This window comes from Gouania willdenowi, unplaced genomic scaffold (genome assembly GCF_900634775.1).
Source record: "Gouania willdenowi unplaced genomic scaffold, fGouWil2.1 scaffold_118_arrow_ctg1, whole genome shotgun sequence".
In the NCBI taxonomy this organism is placed as follows: Eukaryota; Metazoa; Chordata; class Actinopteri; order Blenniiformes; family Gobiesocidae; genus Gouania; species Gouania willdenowi.
This window is the reverse complement of record NW_021144866.1, coordinates 8,860-17,923: the sequence shown is the minus strand read 5'-3', so window position 1 is coordinate 17,923 and position 9,064 is coordinate 8,860. Positions and strand designations below refer to the sequence as shown.

Genomic DNA, 9,064 nt, shown 5'->3' with positions numbered 1-9,064 from the left:
TGGGATATAAAACAATTATTCTTTATGCGACTTATTCAATTTTTTTTGGGATGCCATTCTTTGGGCTATTTCACCATTCATGAATATCAAAAATAATTTACATGAGGCCATTGTAGCTTGTTGCTCATTAGTGTTTTACAAGTAACAAATGAAAGTATTTTTTTGAGTCCAAAGTGCGTGGGCCATTTGTTGAAATGACATGGAATAACTCAATTCCTAAATGTCAAACAGTTTTATTACATTTGCTTGGTCCTTTATTATTCCCATTGTACATACTGGTGCTGTACAGATTCATCCATTCATATGAAGATAAACACTTAAAATGAATTTAAAGAACTTCATGCAGAAAATTCCCATTTCCCCACAATTCTTCTTTATGCGACTTCTTCATTTTTATTTTGGACTCCAACTTTCAGGCTATTTCACTACAAAAATGTAAAGTCCTTTACATGAGGCTATTGTGGCTTTTCCTCTGTGTCTTATAAGCATTTGTTGTTTATCAGTTTTTCACACTTTGCTCTCAAATTTTTTTAGACCATAATGCCTAGGCCATGTGTTGAAATGACATGAAATAACTCAATTCCTAATTGTCAAACAGTTTCGCCACCTTTGCCTCATTCTTTATTGTTCCAATTGTACAAACTAGTGCTGTACAGATTAATCTATTCATATTAAGATACACAGTTAAAAAAAATATAAAGAATTTCATGCAGAAAATTCCCATTCCAGCGTTTACAGTTTGGTTTTTCCTCTCCGAATGAGACGTTCATACTTATCTCTGTCAGCATTTTGTTTGTTTATTCTGATATAACATCATTGTGTTTGTCTTACAGTCACACACACAGAAACACACACACACACACACACACACACCACACAGGTTCCTGGAGTGTGTTTACTCGCACACACACTTCTCCTGTTGGTCCAGGACGTCTGATTCCGTGTTGCACACCCAAAAACACGCAGCCTCTCGCGGCACCACACCCAAAAAAACAGGATCTTTTAATAAATGTGTAACCAATGCACACACACCTTTCTCAAACATACATTCCTCTGCAGAGTGAATAAAGCAGTCGCTCCACAGCAGCCTACAGACGACTGACACTTGGGTTGAAAATGGCAAGCGAGGGGGACGATATAGTACGAGTGCACAACTCTGAGCTCAAGGTAAGTGGAATATCTGTAGAGAACTTTGGTGTTGAGAACTTTAGTTGCTAAGAGAATTGAAGATATTCAATTGGAGAAAATGTCCGATATTATGTCTTATCTAGCTTATCTGACCTTTACTTTCTAAGGTCTTGTTAGATTATCAGGTTTCTTATTTCCATAAAAGTGCAATTTAATGAAAAACCCAACTTTTTTCCTGTCTTCACCTGTGATTGGCTGCAGGCTACCAGGATGTTTTCCTTGATGTTTGGACTTCCCACTTCATCCATATGGTCTCAGGTCTGGTTTTCCAGGCTTGTTTTAAGTTGCCTGCGACGGGTACTTTGACACAGGCAGCTAAAGCAAGCCTGGGACGCTTTAGACACACCTTCAACCTTATCAGCAGATGACGAAACTTTACTCCAACATGTTTGATATCCAATAAATCTGTTTATGTGCTTTGAGATCAGTTGTGAATATGTTTATAATGCATGTAACCAAGTAATGCCATATGTTGGAGAGTGTATTTATTCCTGACTCATTATTGGTTAACGTTTCCTTTCTTTTCTTCTTCTCTTCTTTCTTCTTGTTTGGTGTTTGCTCAAGTATTTCTTGAGCGGCTGTAACATAAGCAATTTCTCTCTGGGATAATAAAGTCTTGATATGTGCACGACTAGAGTTCATGTTTTAGATGGATCAAGTGGAACCTTTCCTACCAATAAATACATTTGTACCTTTACGTCTATCGCCTCTTTCTTTGTCTGGCAATTCATTGAAAAAAATAAAATAACTAAGTTTACAAAATTTCAGTATCTACAGTTTTTGGATTTTGAAGTGAGATACATCAAACTTGTCATAGCTTAACCTATTTTCATCACTTTTTCTTGCCATATTTTTGACCCTTTTAATGTAATTTTGCTACATTACTCCCATTTCTGTGAGTTTTCCATACAATTTCAAAGCATTTTCAATGCATTTTTGCCACTTTTAAACCCTTTCTACCATATTTCCACCTAATGTCACATATATTGACCCATTATTCTCACTTTTAACCTCTTTTCACCATATTTCATGCTTTATTTTTTGCCAATTTAACCACCTTCACAATTTGTCATGCCCATTATTTGCCAGTTTAAACTAATTGTTCATTCTTTTTTCCTGCAACTTTTAAGCCAATATGTATACTGCAACTTTTAAACAATTTCTATGGTTTTTAAATTCCCATTTCACCACCTTTTCCACCATTTTTGGTCACTTTTAACCCATTTTATTTTTGATTTAGTAAATATGTCAGTAAATAAATAAAGATAAGGCCAAAATTTCACTCAGTTGACGGGATGCAAAACTAGGACTTTGAATTTATTTCTAACGTCATTATTTTTAATGAAGAACATAACAAGCTTTGCTCTGTACCCCCTTATTAAGTTTTCCTGTCACGTATAATCAATAATTATAGATAGAGAGATAGATAGATAGATTGATAGATAGATAGATAGATAGATAGATAGATAGATAGATAGATAGATAGATAGATAGATAGATAGATAGATAGATAGATATATTGTACATGTATGCATATATATGTTCTACATTTATATAGTGAAACCCTATTTTTATTTTATTATTTTGCACAACACAAATGATGATTTTTATATTTAACCTGTTTGTCATGCCAATAAAGCTGTATTGAATTTAATTGAAATAGATAGATAGATGTATTCTAGACTCTTAGTCCATATTATAAACAAACAAAACCAAAATAAAACCTATAATATACGGTTATAGGTTATATGGTTTCATTTGTTCAGACAACTGTTCCTCAGGAAATGCACTTTGATCTCCTGACATGTTTCGACAATCAACTGCCAGTCTTCGTTAGAGGTGTCTGCTGATCACTTTGATGTTTTCTTTGATGTTTCCTCGACTTCCGATACAGTTTTACGTTCATAGTTCCAGTGCAATGAATGCACACGAACTCTTGCCCTATAGCTGAGCTTTTACATATCATAATAAATGAGCTAAAATGTAAATAGTACATGTGCATAACAAGGATTTCCACCTGTAACAGCCATCATCAAAGCACAAAGACAATACAATCATGTATATGGTAACAGACGAGATGAATAAATAGGAAAAAAAAAGTGAATAAGGGACTTAGTGTCTGTTACTATGTGTGACCTATATAGCAGGGCTTCTCAACCTTGAGGCCAGGACCCCATTTGGGATCGCGAGACAATAGAAGGGGGTCGCCAGATGCCTTCAAGAAACTAAGAATATTTTCTAAACAATTTGAGCACAATTCTGCTTATTTTTACCCTTTATCTGCAACTACACCAAACTTGCCCTATTTTCACCTATTTTTATCACTTTTTCTTGCCATATTTTTGCTCCTTTTAATGCATTTTTTGCTGCATTACTCCCATTTCTGCCACTTCTCCTGTAAATGTCAAAACCTTTTCTGCACATTTTTCCACATTCAAGACATTTTTGGCACTTATAAATGCTTTCCACCACTATTCCCACCTAATGTTGCATATGTTAACCCATTTCAACCTTTTTTCACCATATTTTATGCTTATTTTTGTAATTTACCACACTCACAATTTGTCATGACCATCATTTGCTAGTTTAAACTAATTGTTCCTAATTTATTCTGGAACTCTTAAGCCAAATTGTAGCTTACACTACATCTTTTAACCAATTTCTGTGGTTTTAAAAATCCTATTTCACCACGTTTTCCACCATTTTGGGTGACTTTTACCCCATTATATTTCTGATTAAAGCAAGGATGTACATATTTAAGATGACTTGATAGTGCAAATAATAATAATAAACTTCCTGGATAACAGTGGATGTTATTCAGATGAATAAATAAATGTGAATGTCACAGAATCATAGAACAATGGACCATCATTTTGCTGACTTTGTGGATGGGCCCCAAAAATCTCTCCCCTTCAGCTGAAACCATGATTTTAAAGTTACAAGCTCATTTAGTCTCCTGATGGAGGCCATATAACCTTAAAGCTTGTTTTCTCGTGTGCACTGAAGCGTGTTTTTAAGGTAAATATTCTTTGACCAACATGAAAAAGGTCTTTGTTGTTTGCCCAGAGGTAAAGAGGCGGAAAAGTGGGGGTTGGATCTGAACTGGTTTCCATGTCAAACACTTCAATTCACCATAGAAACTCAGATCTTAACGCGGAAACTTTATTATTAGACTGTGATGGTGGATTGATAAGGGGCCGAATTTTCTATCGCTCTTTTTTTTTTTATTTTTTATTGTGGGCACCAGGCGGGCTGACAGAGGTAAATTGCTCTTTTAATTAAAGCAATGCACCAGGGGAAATTGCTGTCTGAATATTGTCTCAGAGATGGGGGCCAGTGACAGTTGCCTGGAAACTTCAATCTGTCCACCCGCGTTTATTCCAGATCTCAGTTATGAGATAAAGTTTAATAAAAATCCTTTTTTTTTTCTTTTTTTCTTGATGCACCAACGAAATGAAATCCAAGCCATTCTGAAGCAGTGAGCACAATGAGACAGGACTGTGGAGGAAAGCTCATGTTCAACATGTATCTCTCAGGTTCGTTCATGAGGGACATTTCAATGGTTTTTTTTTTTTTGTGCTTTCTTTCTTTCTTTTTTTGTGCCGGGTGGCGGTAGGTGTCCTCCTGCTGCCTTCGAGGGCACAGCTTTGTTCAGCCTTTTTCAATCTGAAAGCCCGTCTGCTCTTTTGTCGGAAATCGGAAATCCTTTTTCCTGCACGCGTTTCCTGCAGCTTTCTCCCGCCGCAGAGGAGCGCACGTGGAGACATGGCTGCATGCGCGCGCCCGGAACGCACAGAGGACTTCAATCAAACTAATTGATTTCCAAACATTTATTTATTTTTTTTAAACTATTTTACTTTCATTTTTACACAGAATAGTATTTTTACTTTCCCCCAAAAATATATATTAGCGAAATTATTATGATTATTTATATTATTATAACAGATAATTCAAACTATTTGATTCCTTACAGCATATAAATAGTGTGATGTAATAATATAGATCGGATACGGATATTATAAAGCTTTTTTATTTATTTATTTTTTTCTTTAGCTATGGAAGCTGCGTTCACAGATTTTTTTTTTTCTGAATTGATGAGACAAGTAAATACAAAATTGACCCCATTTTTCCTGTTTTTATAGGATATTTTTTTTTCCGGTTTTCCTGATTTGATGAGATAAAAATAAGCTTTAAAAAAAATTCCCTGTTTTTTGGTTTTTATAGGAAATATTTCCCGTTTTTCCTGAATTTATGAGATAAGTGATAAGTACAATAAATAAATAAAAATTGGCCGAGTTAAAAAAAATTTTTTTTTATAGGAAATATTTTTCGGTTTTTCTGAGTTGATGAGATAATACACATTTCGTAATATTTGATTTATACGTCATTTAAAAAGGCCTTAAAATATCCCTGTTTTTTTTTTTTTTTTTTTAATATATAAGCTATATCATTAAGTCACTCTATTATACGTTGTGTTAAAATAAAAAAAAATAATTGCCAGGGTTTTTGTTGCTATTAATTTATCGTTGTATATATATAGATATATATATATATTGCAATAAATGCATTTTCAATTTTTGCAGACTTTATTTTTTATTTTTTTCTCCATTTCAGACCCAACAGACAATTTACTGAAAGAGAGCAAAGGAACGTCTTGGGGTCCGTTAAACACAGGAGTGCAAAAAGGTAAGAAACAAACACAAACAGAATAAATATCTATAATAGAAATAAATAAATCAGATAATAGGTTCATACTTTATTAGACATACAATGAAGAATTTTAGGGTTGTTTTCTGTTAAAGAATTATCACGCAAATGTCACAGTATAAGCTAAGCAGCAATTGATACAATATTTAGAATCTATGACATCTCAATAGCATCATAAATACAGTCACTGTTTTAATTTGTAATGATTTATGATAACAATATATCTGTTTTATATAACTATGCAAATATTAATAACATTTTATTGCTTTTTTTGTATTTTATCCCTTAACAGTATAAGGCAAAAGAGCATCTTTAAATGTTTTTTTTTTTTTTTATAACCCAGAATCCTTGCGTAATTTATCATAGAATAATAGAATGCATTTATTGATCCCAAGAGGGAAAATTCACGTGTTGCAGCAACACATTTTTATACAATAAAAAGAGCAGAAAGTAAGAAATTAAATAAATACCACCATGGGATAATAGTGTAAAAAAGTAAGAACAGTAGGATAGACATGAAATTAGGAGAATGTTTTTATTTTATTTCAGTGGAACAAAGGACATAAAAAACCAGGTTTTAAAAAAAAAATATACATGAATGTCTTTTTATTTATATGTAAGGAGAGAAAATGACAAATACTCATTTTTAATAAAGAGGCCAAATTAAAGCATAACATACATATTTTGCACGTGCAGCATGTGATATTATAAATAACAAGTACTAAAATAAACACATGAGTGAGGGTAAGAGTAGATTATTGTCACTATTATTTTATTTTTTCTTCTCTTTATCTTTTTTCCCTTCTTCTTTTCTTTGTTCATTTTCTTTCTCTCTCTTTTTCTACTTATTCTCTTCCTTTTTTCTTCTCTTCTCTTATTTTATTCTCTTTTTTTGTTTAATTTTATTTTGTTTCATTTCTTCTTCTTTCTTCTCCTCTTCTTCTTTTTCTTTCCTCCCTCTCTCTTCTTTGTTTCTTTGCGTTTTTCTTTTCTCTCTCTCGCTCTTTTTCTTTCTTTTTCTTCCATTTTTCTTTGATTTTTCTCCTCTTTCTCCATTTCTTTTTTCCTCCTCATCTCTTTTTCTCCTTATTCTCTTCCATTTTTTCTTCTCTCTTTTTTGTTTCTACTTGATTTTGTATTATTTCTTATTACTCCCTCTTCCTTCTTTTTTCTTAGATTTTTCCCCCCCTCTTTCTATCTTTTTTCTTCATCTTCTCTTCTTTTTCTCTTTATTCTCTTCCTTTTTTCTCTCTCTTTTCTATTCTTCTCTCTTTTATTTTTTGTGTTACTATATTATACGGCCAAAAATAAATTGAACATGTGATATTTTATGATATATTTTATTTATTAGAAATAATAAATGTGTTTTTCCGCCTCTTCCTCCTATAGGCAGTGGTCAGATCCAGCTGTGGCAGTTCCTCCTGGAGCTCCTGTCGGACAGCTCCAACATGTCGTGCATCTCCTGGGAAGGAACCAACGGGGAGTTCAAGCTCATCGACCCGGACGAGGTGGCCCGGCGCTGGGGGGAGCGCAAGAGCAAACCCAACATGAACTACGACAAGCTGAGCCGCGCGCTGCGCTATTACTACGATAAGAACATCATGACCAAAGTGCACGGGAAGCGCTACGCCTACAAGTTCGACTTCCACGGCCTCGCGCAGGTGTGCCAGCCGTCCACGTGCACGGAACAGGCCATCTACAAGTTCCAGGGAAACTTCTCTCCCATTCCCTTCCCCGGGATCTCCAAACTCAACCTGGTGGCCCCCGGTGTGGGGGCGTCAGGCTTCTCTTACTGGCCCGGGTCTCCTTCACTGTACCACGGCCACAACCTGCAGCCCGCGGGCCCCTTTGGGACCGTGTCCCCATCACACATCAGCTGTGTGAACAACATCAATAACCACTACAACTGACGGACACTATGAAAGGCAACTTGGGGGTCGTGACCCTATGTGGGGTCGCCTGAAATTTTAATTGGGGTCACCTGGAATGTGTTAAAAAAATAATTACTGATGATTAAAAATGCATTTTTTTTTAATGGAAGCTTGTTTCCACTAATTAAAAAAGTCACAATTATGGGATAAATAGTCATAATTATGAGAGAAAAGTCATAATTATGAGAAAGAAAATCATATTTATGAGATAAAAAGTCGTAATTTTTACATAAAAAGTCATAACTTTTACACAAATAGCTCATAAATATGAGCATTAAAGTCATAATTATGAGAAAGACAGTCAATTATGAGAAAGAAAATCATAACTATGAGTTAGTAAAGTCACAATTATGAGATAAAAGTCACAATTATGAGAAATAAATTCATAGTTATGAGAAAGAAAGTCACAATTGTGATTTAGTAACATCATAATTATTAGATAAAAAGTCATAATTATGAGAAATAAATTCAGAATTATGAGAAAGAAAGTCACAATTGTGATTTAGTAATGTCATAATTATTAGATAAAAAGTCATAATTATGAGTTAGTAAAGTCATAATTATTAAAAAGTCATAATTTCTATCTCAGTTATGACTTTACTAACTCATAATTATGATTTGTTGTAATGATTATTATTTTTACTATTATTATTATTATTATTATTATTATTATTAATAATAAAACTGGCTTTTAAATGTTTTTTTGGGGGTCGCCATAAATGTGTGATATAAAAATGGGGTCACGTAGGTTGTGAACCTCTGCTGTCACTCAGCACGGATCATTTAGTCACAGTGTTTTGACTAAAATGCTACTTAGTTTTAGTCAAAATATAATACAATTTCAGTTCTAGTCTATCGTTTTAGTCAGTTAAATATCATCAAGATTTTAGTCGACTTAATATAAATCATAAGAGTTTATAGATCTTTTTTACCTAAAGATTGAGTTGATTGATTAGCCTGATATTGGATGGGATTATTGTATTATTGGTATTATTATTTACACTGACACATTTAATGTGATCAATGCGTAAAAATCACAATCTGATTGGATTTCGTCCCATGAGACAAAATTTTTATTAGTTCACAAAAGTATCAATATATTTTGATATGGTTTTTATTCATGTGTGTGTTTTTTTTTTTAAATAAGTCAAAGTTTAGTTAAAAAAATTCTAGTCAATGACGAAATTGCTTGTTTCATCCGCACGTGTAAATAGTCACATGATGCTACACAGATTATT

The 9,064-nt window shown here is 33.6% G+C and overlaps 1 protein-coding gene across 1 annotated transcript; it reads left to right on the top strand.

Moving 5' to 3' along the window:
* Window positions 1-4,635: 4,635 nt before the first annotated feature.
* On the top strand, window positions 4,636-7,850 carry LOC114458417 (protein FEV-like). The gene is made up of 3 exons (XM_028440784.1): window positions 4,636-4,724; window positions 5,803-5,874; window positions 7,285-7,850. The coding sequence occupies exons 1-3, from the start codon at window positions 4,676-4,678 to the stop codon at window positions 7,803-7,805; spliced, it is 642 nt and encodes a 213-aa protein (XP_028296585.1). The 5' UTR covers window positions 4,636-4,675; the 3' UTR covers window positions 7,806-7,850.
* Window positions 7,851-9,064: the final 1,214 nt, after the last annotated feature.

What these genes read in the sequence shown, in the direction of transcription:
- LOC114458417 (XM_028440784.1), top strand. Translation starts at nt 4,676, where the DNA reads ATGAGACAGGACTGTGGAGGAAAGCTCATGTTCAACATGTATCTCTCA. An exon ending in GTTCAACATGTATCTCTCAG is followed by an intron (nt 4,725 to 5,802) that starts GTTCGTTCATGA and finishes TCTCCATTTCAG; the next exon opens with ACCCAACAGACAATTTACTG. An exon ending in AAACACAGGAGTGCAAAAAG is followed by an intron (nt 5,875 to 7,284) that starts GTAAGAAACAAA and finishes TTCCTCCTATAG; the next exon opens with GCAGTGGTCAGATCCAGCTG.